This window comes from Chrysochloris asiatica, unplaced genomic scaffold, assembly GCF_000296735.1.
Source record: "Chrysochloris asiatica unplaced genomic scaffold, ChrAsi1.0 scaffold00017, whole genome shotgun sequence".
NCBI lineage: Eukaryota > Metazoa > Chordata > Mammalia > Afrosoricida > Chrysochloridae > Chrysochloris > Chrysochloris asiatica.
The window spans coordinates 31,567,215-31,583,272 of NW_006408535.1; the positions used below are offsets into that span (position 1 = coordinate 31,567,215).

General features: G+C 38.1%; 1 protein-coding gene across 1 annotated transcript in view; it reads left to right on the forward strand.

The window, feature by feature from the left end:
• The first annotated feature begins 582 nt into the window (after window positions 1-582).
• CHD8 (chromodomain helicase DNA binding protein 8) overlaps window positions 583-16,058 on the forward strand; it is a 54,463-nt gene continuing 38,987 nt past the window's right edge. Inside the window, exons 1-7 of the mRNA XM_006835469.1 lie at window positions 583-1,422; window positions 2,808-3,179; window positions 4,004-4,386; window positions 5,550-5,664; window positions 15,042-15,224; window positions 15,307-15,375; window positions 15,714-15,769. Coding sequence (XP_006835532.1) covers window positions 583-1,422; window positions 2,808-3,179; window positions 4,004-4,386; window positions 5,550-5,664; window positions 15,042-15,224; window positions 15,307-15,375; window positions 15,714-15,769 — 2,018 coding nt within the window. The remainder of the gene's footprint in view (window positions 1,423-2,807; window positions 3,180-4,003; window positions 4,387-5,549; window positions 5,665-15,041; window positions 15,225-15,306; window positions 15,376-15,713; window positions 15,770-16,058) is intronic.

Here is a 16,058-nt window from a genome sequence, read left to right on the forward strand (position 1 = left end):
ATTTTCACATTTCCTCACATTTCTTCTTCTCTTTATTAATTTGATGTTATTAAAAGTAGCATGGGGAGCCCTGGTAGCACAATGGTTGAAAGTGCTCGGCTGCCTACCAAAACGTTGGTGGTTTGAATCTATCAGCTGCTCTATGGGAGAAAACTGTAGCAGTGTGCTTCTGTAAAGGTTTATAGCCTTGGGAACCTTTTTGGGCAACTCTACTCTGTCCTATAGGGTGCTATGAATTGAAATTAACGGTGGTGAGTTTTTTTTTTTGTTGTTGTTGTTTCTTTTGGAAGGGTGGGTGGTATCTAAAAAGGAGAAATTTTCTCTGAGTTCACAACTTTGCTTCTTTTTCATTTGTATTCCCTTAACAGGAATTCCACCATCTTCCTCTGAAGACCTAGCCATCTTGCTCCATGAAGGTCAGGACAATCTGACATGCACTTGTTTCTTGCCTTTTTACCTGAAGAGTAGCACTCTTCCATTGTGTACATTTTTTTCTTAATAGGGGAGGGGAGGGGAGAGCCAATACCCCCCCTCCCCTTCCCTCCCTAGGCTTTGGGGCATACCTTCCATTGCTTTCCCAAGATGGCAGACCCCATCATGGATTTGTTTGATGACCCAAATTTATTTGGCCTGGATTCTCTGACTGATGATAGCTTCAACCAGGTCACACAAGACCCAATTGAGGAAGCCCTTGGACTGCCAAGCTCTCTAGACTCCTTGGATCAGATGAACCAGGATGGTGGAGGTGGTGATGTGGGGAATTCATCAACAAGTGACTTGGTTCCCCCACCAGAAGAAACGGCCCCTACAGAACTTCCCAAAGACGCAACAGCTCCAGCTCCAGAATCTTTAATATTGCATGATTATACCACTCAGCCTGCCAGCCAGGAGCAGCCAGCCCAACCTGTCTTACAGACGACAACGCCAACATCAGGACTTTTGCAGGTCTCCAAGAGCCAGGAGATCCTGAGCCAAGGAAATCCTTTCATGGGTGTCTCTGCCACAACTGTCTCCAATAGTACTGGAGGGCAGCCACCTCAGGCAGCCCCTAAGATTGTTATTCTTAAGGCCCCACCAAGCTCCTCAGTCACTGGTGCTCATGTGGCACAAATTCAGGCCCAAGGTATCACCAGCACAGCTCAGCCCCTGGTGGCTGGCACAGCCAATGGTGGAAAAGTCACTTTTACCAAAGTGCTAACCGGCACACCCCTTCGACCAGGTGTTTCCATTGTCTCTGGTAATACAGTGTTGGCCGCCAAGGTCCCTGGGAACCAGGCTACCGTTCAGCGCATTGTCCAGCCCAGCCGACCAGTAAAGCAGCTGGTCCTACAGCCAGTTAAGGGTTCAGCTCCTGCTGGAAACCCTGGGGCCACAGGGCCCCCACTGAAGCCTGCAGTTACACTGACCTCTACACCTACCCAGGTGACTTGAGTGAAAGGGGGAGGTAAATTTTGGTTTAGTAGAGAGTCAGGCAACTATGTGAGAGCACATGAGAGCGATCTCTGAGAAAGTTTATTTAAATGACACCCTTGCTTTTTATCTGAGTGTTGATTTATTGGTAGGTGGAGGCAGTTTGTGGTACCATGTTTTTTGAGCTCTTACTACATGTTTTCACCATGGCTACCTAGCTGTAGCTGAACAAGACAGTCAGTGTCTATCCTTAATAGAGCTCACAGGCTGACAGGGAAGATATTTATGCAAGGATTCGTGATAATGGATAACTTTTTTTTATATATGAGTCCTGGTGTGGCGCTGTAGAATAAGCACTGGACTTCTAACTGCAAGGTTGGCAGTTCAAACCTACCAGCCACTCCTCAGAAACCCTATATAAGCAAGAGTGGGGAACATCTAGCTCCTGGGCAGTATAATGCCCTCAAGATCATTTGGTCTGGCCCTGCCATGGCAACTACAGTTCCAGCCATAACATTGTGTTGTTGTTATGTGCTGTGGAGTCGGTTCTGACTCATAGCAACCCTGTACAGGATTTCCGAGGCTGTAAATCTTTATGGAAATAGAAAGCCTCATCTTTCTGCCGTGGAACAGCTGGTAGTTTTGAACTGCTGACCCTGCGGTTTGCAGCCCAATTTGTAACCGCTACGCTACCAGAGCTCCTTTAGCTATAACATTAGGGGTGAGTTAATTACATGTTAGATCAAATATAGCAGGCTAATTTTTAAGTTGATAATTTTGTATGGCCTGTGAATGATAGAAATTGTGGCAGAAAAAAGGTTCCCACTCCTGCTATACAAGATTGATATGAATTAGAATCGACTCGCTGGACTTAACAATAAATAATAACAATAGTAACAAGGAATCATTTTTGAAAAAAATATTTTTATTGACATTCTAAGGGTTATGCAAGCTATATACCTACTCTCCCTTGTTCTTATTACTGAGATTATCTTTCTCTTACTCTGTTCATCTTGTAAGAAAGTGCATGCTATAGCCTTTGAATAAAGAGCCATAGAGTTTGGGGTGCAGATGGGGATATTAAGATAAATAGGACCAATGAAAAGTAGCTATACAAGGTGGCAGATTCCAGTTCAACAACAAAATGTACAAAAATGAAATGGTTGTCCAATATGCTAGTGAGTCTCCCATTAGGAGTTTTCAAAAAGAGGCTTGATTACTACTGGATAGTATATGCAGAAAAGATTATCAGGTTAAAATAGGATGAATAGAATGAATTGTATTCTATCTTTGGATCCTCGGTATTTATGATTCTAGGATGAGAAAAGCTGGTATAAATATTTAAGGGGGTGCTGTTCTTTCTAATTTATTTCTCTTAAAATTTCTTTGCATTCTAGGGTGAATCGAAACGCATCACCCTGGTCCTCCAGCAGCCACAGTCAGGAGGTCCCCAAGGACACCGGCATGTTGTGCTAGGAAGTTTACCAGGCAAGATTGTGTTACAGGGCAACCAGCTGGCAGCCCTGACTCAAGCCAAGAATGCCCAGGGGCAGCCTGCCAAAGTAGTAACTATCCAGCTGCAGGTGCAGCAGCCACAGCAAAAAATCCAGATTGTACCACAGCCTCCATCATCTCAGCCGCAGCCCCAACAGCCAACCTCAACCCAACCAGTGACGCTCTCCTCTGTACAGCAGGCTCAGATAATGGGACCAGGACAGAGCCCTGGGCAAAGACTTTCAGTACCTCTTAAGGTGGTACTGCAGCCACAGGTGAGGCTTACACAATTACTAAGGAAAAGAAACCTCTTAGTACCTTGATACTGCCTTCAAGCAGACACTGATTCTGAGGCTAATCTAGATCTCTACCTCTGATTTGAGAAGTAGGCTTATTTTTTTCATACTGGTTTTACTTTTATTGTGCAAAGATTAGATAGTTGGATTTGGAGACAGATGATTTATCTAGCATTTGTTTTTGAGCTGTTTAGACTTTTTCTAATATTCTTGTGAAATAAAAAGGATTTGAAGTATCATTTGATTTGAAGGATAAGAAAATAGCCTTAAATTGGTGAAATGATTATCATACCACCCACCCTTCAGCAAGATAAAGTTAGGTTAAGAGTAAAATTTGAATGTTTTTACTTTTAGCCCAGACACCAGTGTTGGCTCCAATAATTGCAATTTTTCCAGAATAATTGAGATGAGTGTTGATATTAAGAGCATAGCTAAGGGATACTGAGGTTTGATTTGGTATCATTCTTGCCATCTTCCCATCTAAGTGAAACTTTTTTTTTTTTTTTTTTTAATGTGTCTGGGTTTAGTAAGACTTGGAGTGAGTGTAGTTCTTGAGAAGCTAGAACTAAAAATTTTAGCCTACCTTCTTTAGAGCTGGGTTTTATTTAGACAGTTTATTTAGCCTGGTGTGCTGTAGGATAAGCACTGGACTGCTAACCTAAAGGTTGGTGTTTCAAACCCAATAGTTGCTCCTTAGAAATGCTATGCAGGGTCTCTATGAATTGGAACCAACTCAGCGGCACTTAACAATAGCAATATTTTAGCTACACGAAAGTTGAAATTTGATGTCTTTGCTTCTATAGGCTGGCTCTTCCCAAGGGACCTCTTCAGGGCTCTCCGTAGTTAAAGTTCTAAGTGCCAGTGAGGTGGCAGCATTGTCATCACCAGCAAGCTCTGCTCATACTGGGGGCAAGACAGGGATGGAGGAAAACCGCAGGTTGGAGCATCAGAAGAAGCAAGAGAAAGCAAATCGGATTGTAGCAGAGGCCATTGCTAGGGCTCGTGCCCGGGGTGAGCAGAACATACCTCGAGTCCTGAATGAGGATGAATTGCCCAGTGTTCGGCCAGAGGAGGAAGGTGAAAAGAAACGCAGGAAGAAGAGCAGTGGGGAGAGGCTCAAGGAGGAAAAGCCAAAGAAGAGCAAAGCTTCTGGTACCTCCAAAACTAAGGGCAAAAGTAAGCTAAAGTGAGTACCCCTTGCTATTTTGATGCAACATTTGAGGGCAGTGCATTCATTTTTAAATAGTATTTAAAAGAACTACTTGGCATTTAGCAGGTATATAGTTCAGGGTTATCTATCATAGAATATAATAAGACTGTTTATTTTCTGTCCCATTGCTTTCATGATTTGCTAAGCAGAAATTTGCAAGTTAGCACGTTTTAAAAGGGAAACACAGGGAAGTCACAGGAAAGATAGCCAGTCATTGTGTTGGGGGTTATATTTAAAAAGTTGTGAGTCTATGTTCTTATATATTCTTCCTGATATAGTATTACTGTAGTGTGAAAGTGATTTCACACTACCTTCTTAACCACTCACACCCTTTAAGAGTGCTGCTGGACACTTAGCTGCCCTGTTCTTGCATCTCATCTGAATTGGGGTAGGTTTCAGCAACCTGTCATCCTTAAGCAGTGTTATAGAATCAATACTTGCCATAAAATTCTTGTAGTCTGCACCTCGCTCCCTTGCTTCTGCTTCCTGGGATTCTTATTCATACTTGTGTAATAATAATAGTTAACTTTTGTATAGAATTTTGGAGCTCTTGTGTTATTACCTTATTTGATACTCAACATGTGTCAGGACTGTTATTATCAATGAAGTTTGTAAATAGGGAAATTAATGCCAAGCCAGTGACAGAACTGAGATGAGAAATGAGACCTTTTACTTCTTAGTCCAGTATTTATTCTGCTGAATTATGCTACCTTCAAGTACTTATGAATAGAGTAGCAGCTAGGATTTGTCAAATCTGGTGTAAAGGTCAGCCAATGATTTATAAACCCCTTTATCAGAATAGTAATGTCCTATAGACTGAAGGAGCTCTGGTAGCGTAGTGGTTACGAATTGGGCTGCGAACCTTAAGGTCAGCGGTTCGAAACTACCAGCCGCTCTGCGGGAGAAAGATGAGGCTTTCTACTCCCATAAAGATTTACACCCTCGGAAACCCTGTACAGGGTCGCTATGGGTCAGAACCGACTCGATGGCACTTAACAACAACAACAATAGACTGAAGATCTAAACACTGCTTTTTAGATGTTTTTGCATGTGCATATGATGGCTTGGATTACTTATGTTTTCTTACTCCTAACATTTCTTTGTCCTCTCTGAAAATGAGCTTGATTTTTCCATTTTAGCACCATTACTCCTGTGGTGGGTAAGAAGAGAAAGCGTAATACCTCATCTGATAATTCAGACGTGGAAGTCATGCCTGCTCAATCACCTCGGGAAGATGAAGAAAGCAGCATCCAGGTAAAAGGATCCCTAAAGAACTTAGGAAAATCATATTCAATTATGGCGTGCAAACCAGGAATAAATGCTGAGAGACTGAAAGGTCTATGCACATTTCTACAGTTGTCTATGCACATGTCTACAGAGGTAGGAATAAAAGGTAAAAAGTTCTGGCCAGTATTTTTAAAATATTTGTGTTTTTAGGTAAAAAGCATGTTACTATCAAAATAACAATATTTATTCCCCCAAATCCCAGTGCTTCAAAAACTGAACAAACATGAAATCCATGCTATGTGATTGCTATTATGGTTATATCAGTACTTTGGTTTCTCTTAGAACTATCCAGCAACCACAAAGTTTTTTTCTACCTCCTGAAGATGAGAGACATTGGAAGAGAACAAAAGAAGCCAGACCAGAAGAATTTTAGTCTTCTGTTTCTGATATGTTGCCTTATGGTACCACCTTTCGTCAAATTTCCAACCATGGACGTATCCTGGTATTAAGATTCAGAAGATCCATGGTACTGCTTAAGTAGCTCTGTGGGCCTGGCCAATTCACTCACTTTAGCTGGGTCTGAACTCATCTATAAATGGGAGTTTGGACTAAATTAACCTTAAATGCCTCTCTTAACTATTAATGTTTATAAATGCCTTCGTAAGCATTCAGTACATTGACAAAATGATAACTTGAGTTATTATAGGGGAAATTAATGTGAAAATGATCAAGATCATTTTGAAAAGCAAAATGAAGCAAAACCCATACTTAATAGGCATTTGAATATATTATGAAGCAACTATTACTGAAAGTTTATAATTGAAGTAGAAATAAAAGGTTAACAAAAGCGAATAGAGTCTAGAAATATATTCAAGTAGTTATTAAAATCCCTTTCAAATTAACAGAAAAGAAAGATTATTCAATAAATAATGTTAAGGCAAAAAACAAAACTGGATTTCTTGCTTCCTTAAATAGAAACAAATTTCAGATTAATCGAAGGTCTAAATATAAAAAATAAAATCATGAACTTTCTATAAAACGTGTTTTTCTATATCTTTCAAAGGAGTACATTAAAATTCAAAAGCCCTGGGAAAGAGAGTCCTTGTGCAGAAGGTCAAAATAGGATAATTTGCGAGTAGCTCTTACAACAGCAAAAAATAATAATGAAAGGTGATAAAAGATTGATAAATCTGACTACAAATTATGGTTGGTATGATAAAAATTAAATTCTATAACAACATAATGAGGAGCATAAACTATGGAGGCAGAATGACTGGGCTTTTGTTGAACTCGACCACTTGCTGCATTGTCAATTTTGTCAGGCCACTTAATCTCTTAGTGACTCATTTTCTTCATCTCTAAAATGCAGATAATTTACCAAATAAGGCTGTTCTTAGGATTAAATGTAAACATTTGAAAAGCACATAGTGCTTTGCGCATGGTAAGGGCACCTAGTTATATACATTTGTTAATAGTTTAAGTATTTGTTGAAAACAAATTGGATTTTTTTTAAATAAATAAGAGATATAAAGATTGGCAGAATTTCTAAAGTCATAATGCCAGTATAGGCAATGAAATCAAGGCACTTAGCATATAGTTGGTGAGAGTGCTAATTGGTACAATCTGTTCAGCAAGTTAGTGTTTCAGTATCTTGCATATTGCATACTAAAGCTCTTTCTTGACTCAGTGATTCTGCTACAAGGAAATACCTTATGGATACATTCTCAGAAGCACTGTGGCACTATTTGCAATAGCAGTAACTACAAAATAACTTTAGTGTCCATTGGTGGAAATGGTTAAGTTTTGAAATCCTTGCAATAAAATATTACATGGCAGTTGAAAGCAGTGAAGTATATTAGGTTGTGTTGCTATGGAAAACCCTTCATATTTAAAGAAAAAAGCAATGTATAGAATGGTGCATACATCTCCTTATAAAGAGAGAGCATGTGTGTGCGCATTTTGAGCTTTTGTTTTTTTTCCTAAAAGGATACTGAAAGAATTGTTACAGTGTGTATCTTAGAGGAAAGGAATTAAAGTGTAGGTGGGTAATGATAACTGTACTTTGGATTTTTATCCTTTGGAACTATGTAAAAGTTATTAAAATCCCTTCACCATTTTACTTTTTAATTAAAAAATTGCAATAGTACAGAAAAGCAGAAACTGTAGAGGTCCTTCCCATTCTAGATCTCAGATTTACTTCTAATTCTCATCCCCAGAAATAATCTCTGTTGCCATTTTTTTTTTTGTATATCCTTTTTAGAAATACTCCATTACTTTTATGAGCACTCTACTGCTTGCACTAAATGTTAGCGTTGTATGTGTACTCTGCCTTTTCCCCCCAGTAATGCATTTTGGAGACTGTTCTTCATGAAAAAGATGCATCTAACTCATTTCTCCTCTCCCCCTTTTTTCTTCAAATGTACCCAAAAGTAGACAGGTTATTTAATGAAGTCCCATGTTTCCATTATTTCACTACAATATCACTAACAAATTTACTTCCATTATAGTCCTACTTCCGCCTGGATTAATAAATCCAGATAATTTCCTGAGTGTTTCTTAAATTTTTCAAATAATATTTTTTATAAAAGTAGATGCAATAAACTCAAATAATACAAAAATATCTATAGTAAAAGTGGGTAGTTTCTCCTAATCTCATTCTCTAAAATAAATTTTCAGTAGCTTGTGTATCTTCCCAGACTGGTGAAATGTGCACGGATCATATAATTTGATTTGCTTTGACAAATGTAAACATCCACATAACCATCATCCACATCAAGATCAGAGCATTTCTATTACCCCAGAAAGTTCTCTTCTGCTCTCTTCGAGTCTGTCAACCCTCCTCTCCCTACAGAGGCAACCACTGTTCTGATTTCTGTCACCATAGGTAAATGGAATCATACAATATGTACAGTTCTACTTCTGTCAGTGTAATAATTTTGAGATTCATCTAATTGTTGACTTTTTTAGTAGTTTATTTTTTTTAAGTAATATTTTATTTTATGTATATCCCACGATTTGTCCATTTTCCTGTTGATGCACATTTGAGTTCTTTCCAGTATGGGGTTATTCTGGATAAGGCCAATTTGAACATCCTTAGTACAAGGCTTTTGTGGATATATAAATGAGTTTTCATTTCTCATGGCTATATCCCCAGGAATACAATCGATAGACCTGTGGAGTACTTGTATTTTGAATTTTGTAAGAATCTGTCATTTTCCATTTCATTTTATGCTCCTGTGAGAGTTTTGGTTGTTCCTCATTTGCACCAACATTTGGTAGTTTCAATCTAGCCCATTTTGTTTAAATCCCCATTGCCCTGAAATTGATTCTGACTCATTAACAAGGCAGAATAGGATACTGAAGAACTGTTACATAGTTTCCAAGTTTGCCTCATCTTTTTCCTCTTTGTGTCATTGCACATCTTAGGTTAATGAGTTTTTCTCCAATTCTGATATCACGTTTTAATATATCCAGTTTCTTGAATTATTTCCTCAGTATACAGATTCAATAAGTATGGTAAAAATATACCACCCTGACACACGTAACTTTACTGATTCTAAACCATTGTTCTTTTCGAATGATTGCCTCTTAGTCTATGTATAGGTCGTCATTAACACAATTTAAGTGTTCTGGGATTCCCGTTCTTTGCATTGTTATCATTAGTTTGTTATTATCCACACAGTTGAATGCCTTTTATAGTGAATAAAATACAAATAAACATATCTCTGGTATTCTCAGCTTAAAGCCAAGATCCATCAGACGTCAGCAATTATATCCCTTGTTCCCCTTCCTCTTCTGAATCTGGCTTGAATTTTTGGCAGCTCCCTTTCAGTTTACTGCTATAGCTGGTTTTGAATTATCTTCAGCAAACTCTTCCTTGTATGTGAGTGATATTAATGACACTGTTAGATGATTTCCACATTCTTTTGTAATGGGCACAAATATGGACCTATTCCAATCAGTTGGTCAGGTAGCTGTCTTACAAATTTCTTGACACAGATGAGTGAGTGCCTTCAGCTCTGCATTGGTGTGTTGTTGTAGTCTGTCAATTTAAATGGCTTTGTTCCTCTCCCTTCCTCCCTCCAATACCTTCAGCATAGCTTGGATTTCTTCCTTCATTACCATTGGTTCTTGATTGTATGTTACATCTTGAAATGGTTGAACGTTGACCAATTTTTTTGGTACAGGGACTCTGTATTTTTGATGCTTTCTGCGTCATTCAGTATTTGGTTATGTTCCCCGTTAAGTTGGTTCTTACTCATTGTGACCACCATTGTGGTTCTGTATAGGGTTGCCAAGGAGCAGCTGGTGGGTTTGAACCACCGACCTTGTAGTTGTCATTCCAGTACTTATTGTATATGTGGACTCCATTTTGCTCATAGAATCTTTCAATATATAACTCGAGTTGTGAACTTTTTCTTCATTTCTCAGCTTGAGAAATGCTGAGCCTGTTCTTCCCTTTTGATTTTTTAACTCCAGATCTTTACACATTTCATTATAATACTTGACTTTGTCTTCTAGAGTTGCCCTTTGGATTTTTCTCTTCAGCTCTTTTATTGCATCATTTCTACTAATCATTTTAGCTTCTTTATGTTCAAGAGCAACTTTCAGTCTTTTTTGACATCATTTTGGTCTTTCTTTGCTGTCTTTTTAATGACTTTCCATTCATATATGATGTTCTTGATGTCAGCCCACAACTCTTCAAGTGTTCAGTCATTGGTGTCTAATGCATTAAACCTGTTCTTGGGCTAATCTCTGAATTCTGGTAGAATATACTCAAGGTTGAATTTTAGCTCCTGTGGACTTGTTTTAATTTTCTGCAGCTTCAGCCTGAACTTGCCTATGAGTAATCCACAATCAGCTCTTGGACTTGTTTTAGCTAATGGTATTCACATAAAAAGTCAATTTGATGCCTGTGTATTTTATCTGGTTAGGTCTATGTGTATAATCACCGTTTGTTGTTGGTAAAGGTATTTGCAGTGAATAGATCATCGATCTTACAAAACTCTGTCATGGAATCTTCAGCATCGTTTCTGTCACCAAGGTCATATTTTCCAACTACTGATCCTCCTCTTGGTTTCTAACTTTTGAATTCCAGTCACCAGTCATTGTTAATGCATCCTGATTGCATGTTTGATTATTTTCAGGCAGAAGTTGGTGTAGTAGTGGTGGTTGTTAGTGCTGTTGAGTGGTTCCTACTCATTGTGACCCTAAGTAGGAGTTCCAAGCGGTGGTGGTGAGTTTGAAGCGTATTGGTTATGAGTTGGGCTGCTAATCTCAAGGTCAGCAGTTCAAAACTAGCAGCCGTTTGTGGGAGAAAGATGAGGTTTTCTGCTCCTGTAAAGATTTACAACCTCAGAAACCCTATGCAGGGATACTGTGAGTCAACTGACTCCATGGCACACTACCATCACCACCACCACCTTGTGGTTAGCAGTCCACGCTTATCCTAGAGCGCCACACAAGGACTCGGTAGAAGTCCAATTTCATCATCATTGGTTGTAGCCTTTGGTGCATAAATCTGAATAATAGTGGTATTAACTGGTGTTTGATGTAGGCAAATGGCTGCCACAAGAACAAACAGATCTGTGTTGGAAGAAGTGCTTCCAGAGTGCTCCTTGAAGGCCAGGATGGCCAGACTTTGTCTCTCATACTTTGGATATATTGTCAGGAGGGAATAGACGCTGGAGAAGGATTATCATGTTTAGCAAGGTAGAGGGTCAGAGAAAAAGGAAGAAGACCCCCCAGCGAAATAGATTGGCAGAGTGGCAGCATCAGTGGGCTCAAGCGTGGCAACAATTGTGAGGTAGGCCTAGGACCGGGCAGTGTTTTGTTCTTCTGTGCATAGGATCGCTATGAGTCGGTACTGACTCGATGGCACCTAACAACAACAACAATGGATATTATCCTATTACAGATAGTCTTGTACTTCAAGATAGATCTTGGAAATGTTCTTTTTGACATTACTTTTGTAATGTGATGCCATTACTTTTCAATTTATTGTTCCCGGCATAGTAAACTGTATGAGTGTTCAACTCAAAGTGGCCAATATCTGTTCATTTCAGCTCACTAATGCCTAGGATATTGATCGTTATGCATTCTATTTAATTTTTGACATATTCCGATTTTCTTAGATTCATATTTTGTACATTCTATGTTTTCATTATTAATGAATATTTGTAGCTGCTGCTTCTCAATTTGAGTTGTGCTGCATCAGCAAATGAAGGGCTTGAAAGCTTTGCTCCATTCATGACATTGATGTTAACTCTACTTTGAAGAGGCCTTCATACTAGACAATTCTGCTGCTATTCATGAGATTTTGGGGGCTGACCTTTCAGAAGCGTTTCACATCTTCTTCCTTCTGTGTCTAGGTCTGCTGAAACCTTCTCATCATGGGTGATCCAGCTGGTATTGAAATACCAGTGGCATAGCTTCTAGCTTTACAACAACATATGTAAACCACCACAGTACAACAAACTGACAGATAGGTGCTGGAATTCCATACACAAAATTCATTTTTTATTTCTCCACATAGATAGTTCTTAAAGAGCATAATGCTTAAAAAAACTGCATAGGCTAAACTATAGTTTGATTGAAGGTTTAAAGATTGTCTTAGGGCAGTAGTTTTAGGGACTTACCCACCCTTTATAGATCCAGAAAGTCTAGAATCTATGAGAATTTTATTCTTTATATGTATAGGATCTTTTAATTAAAACGTTCAGTAATGATAACTGGGCACCATCCATTTCTTCTGGTCTCATGGCATAGGAGAAGTTGTTCATGGAGACAGTTAGTCACACATTCTATACCCTCTTTCAGTTCCTGACTCTCCTTCTGTTATTAATCTTTTTCTTAATTATTCAAGAGAATGCTTTATGATTAGCCAATGTATCATTATTTGTCTTAATTTTGCTTATGATATATTTTATTCATTTATAGTTTTATATAGTCAAATTTATTAGTCAGTCTTAAGGTTTCTGAGATAGCACATCTTGCTTAGAAAGACTTTTCCTAATCCATTATTAAGTATCCCTGGTAATGTTGTGGTCATAGAGTTGGTTCTGACTCACAGCAACCCTGTGTAGGGTTCTGAGGCTGTAAATCTGTACGGGAGCAGAAAGCCTCATCTTTCTCCCGCGGAACGGCTGCTAGTTTCAAACTACTGACCTTGAGGTTAGCAGCCCAACTCGTAACCACTTCACTACCAGAGCTCCTTCCTGGTTATGTAGTAGGTTACAAATTAGGCTGCTAACTGCAAGGTTAGCAGTTTGAATCTACCAGCTGCTCCAAGGGAGAAAGATGAGGCTTTCGGCTCCTGTTAAGACTTATATCCTTGGAAACCCTATATAGCGTCATTATGCGATGGAGTTGATTCCACATCACATGACCACCAACATCACCAATCCAGGATTAAAAAAATTCTTTCACATTTTCTTCTAGAAATTTTTTGATGACTTTTCATACATTTAAATCATTGATCCTTGTGTAATGTTTATTTTCTCTGTCCTCAGTTGGGTATTTGTTTCTAATTCTATTTATAGAATAATCTACCTTTTCTTTACTGATTAGAGGTGTTGTTTTAATCATGTTGTAAATCCATATAAGTATTTTAGTTTACAATTGGGCACTGTTTCATTAACCTGTGCTATCATTCCTTAGTGAGGTGCCAAGCTATGTTAATTACTATAACTTTAAATTATCCTTAATATCTGGTAAGGCCCAGTGTACTTTTTAAGAATTTTTTCTGATTATTCTTAATGTTTACTTCTATTTTCCCTCCCCCCCCCCATTTTTATTTTCTTATCCTGATTGCTTGGTTAAAAGATGTTTTAGTTAGCACTTAAAGGAATCAGATTGATCTGTAATGTAATATAAGGGAAAAATGATTCTAAAAAATGTATTAGCTTAAAGAAATCAGTAGAACAATACATATAGTATGTATCCATTTATTTAAAAATATTTAGCACTAAAATAAACACAAAATAGGAACAAAGTATCCTTATATACATTTGTACTTAAGGATTGCTTCTAATGTGAAATACTTTACACTCTGCAGACTGAGAGTTCTGTTTCAATTTCACAGTTTCTTGCTTCTAGTAGGCAGTTTTTGATCAAATTATTATGTTAAGTAGTAGAATAACTTACCTGGTTTGGCGCATGTGTTTAAAAAGTTTATTGTTTTGTAGGGTTTTTTGGGGGATGTACTTTGGGGGGTAAATAAGTATTTGATTATAGGGACATCACTTTTTTTTTTTTTTTTTTTTTTTTCTTTAAAAAAGTTTTTTGTGATAGTTTACATGGGAGAACATTAGTTTTACATTCATCTTACCATATATCCTTTCATTGCTATGGTTACAATCCCCTCCATGCAGCATCAACCAACCGAAGGGTATATACTACAAGCTTGCCACCCGGTCGTCAGCACACAGCCCCTCTCCCTCTCTGTGTCTAAAGTCCCCAACTGTTCCATCTCTCCACGTCATCATCTCTCCCTCCATCTCTGGCATCACTGCTTCTCTGGGTAGGGTCCCGCTCTCTACTCTTCTCCCTTGATGGTCCCAGGGACCTCTGCTCCTAGGCTGAAAAGTTAATCACTCCCCTCCTTGCTACAAAACATCTACCTGTACATTTCCAACCCTCACAATCAGTCCTGATAACAATTATTCACTATTGTATCACAACAGACCCATCCGCATTTCATTTCATCAGCCCCGCCTATACAGATGGTGTACTACTCAGTGGATAGGGACATCGTTTTCATGATAGACTTATATATAATAATTATTTATTTAGTTTTTTGCATAAATGAAAAAGCAAAGTGCATACATTTGTATTAGGAAAATTTGCAATGTGAGACTGTAGAGAAGACAAAATGCCTATAATAGTTTTATAACTTGTTAATATTTTGATACAGTTCCTTCCAGGCCTTTTTTCTGTGTGCATGCCTGTGTCTTTGTATTTGTACTTTTTCTTTTACAAAATTAGGACAATATTGCATGTTTTTGGTTAATCCTCTAATGGAAAGCATTTTCCTGTTTTTTTCAAAATGCTATGAAATTTTTTAATTATGTATTTAATTTTCTGTGGCTATGCCATAATTTCTTAATTTGTCTATTGTTGTTAGATTTTAGTTTTGTCTCTATTTTAAATAATGTTGACATTAATCCTGTTGTGTACCAGGCTTTGATGTGTTTCAGATTATTTACTGAACATGTTTTTCTGGAGGTAATATTACTAGACCAAAAAAAATGAACATTTTTAAATGGCTCTCAGTTACACACATTGTATAAGATGTACGAGTCAGCAATTCTTTGCAACAATGTGGGTGGAAAGAAAAGATTTGCTTGACCAATTTTTGTGTTAGAAAGACCTAAGTCGTTATTTAAACAATTTTGCCTCTACAGAAGAGACGTTCAAATCGCCAAGTAAAGCGGAAAAAATATACAGAGGATCTAGATATAAAGATCACAGATGATGAAGAAGAAGAAGAGGTGGATGTAACTGGTCCAATAAAACCTGAACCTATCCTCCCTGAACCAGTGCAGGAACCAGATGGCGAGACGTTGCCTTCCATGCAGTTCTTTGTGGTAAGCTGAGAACACAAGCAATTGGATGGGTTTGTCCTGATACTCATAATCATCTGTTGACTAGTTGCATCTTTTCATGTAGGAGAATCCCAGTGAAGAAGATGCAGCTATTGTAGATAAAGTGCTTTCTATGCGGGTTGTGAAGAAGGAGGTGAGATGTCTGTCTTTTTATTGTCCCCTAGTTCTATTTTAGAGACTTTATTAAAGAACATCTTTGTATGTTGGGATTGATATATTGCTAAGATGTAGTTATGAGAGATGTTAAAGGAGAGTTAGCTAGAAAATACAAACTCTCATTGCTTTAGACTGGCTACCGGTTTATTTTCTCTAGCTCTCAGACATTTAGAACTGAGATATCAGATTAGTTCCTTAATTCCTAAATCAATAATATCATCAGGGAATATTGAATGTGAATTCTGCTTTGTGTGATTGAAATGACAGTTTTTTTTAATAGAGATTAGTGACTATGATTTGTTTCTTTCTTCTCAGCTTCCTTCAGGACAGTATACTGAAGCAGAAGAATTCTTTGTCAAGTACAAGAACTAGTACGTGACCAGTGAAAAAGCTTTTCACACCAAACTCCTTTTTTAATTGTGTCTCCTAGCCCAAATTGCTGTTTTCAGTGGGGAAATTTATTTTAGAGAGATGTTTGGGAATTGGTACAACTTTACTATTTCTCTGTAAGACGTTTGGGTTAGTGTAGTTCCAGATTAAATCCCTTGTGATCTGTATACCTTGCTTTAGCATTACGATCTTGCTTTTGACCCGCACAGTTAGCATCAGGTGGGTCCTTGTTAGAATGTTAGAATTGTGAACTCATAATTTGTGTGCATA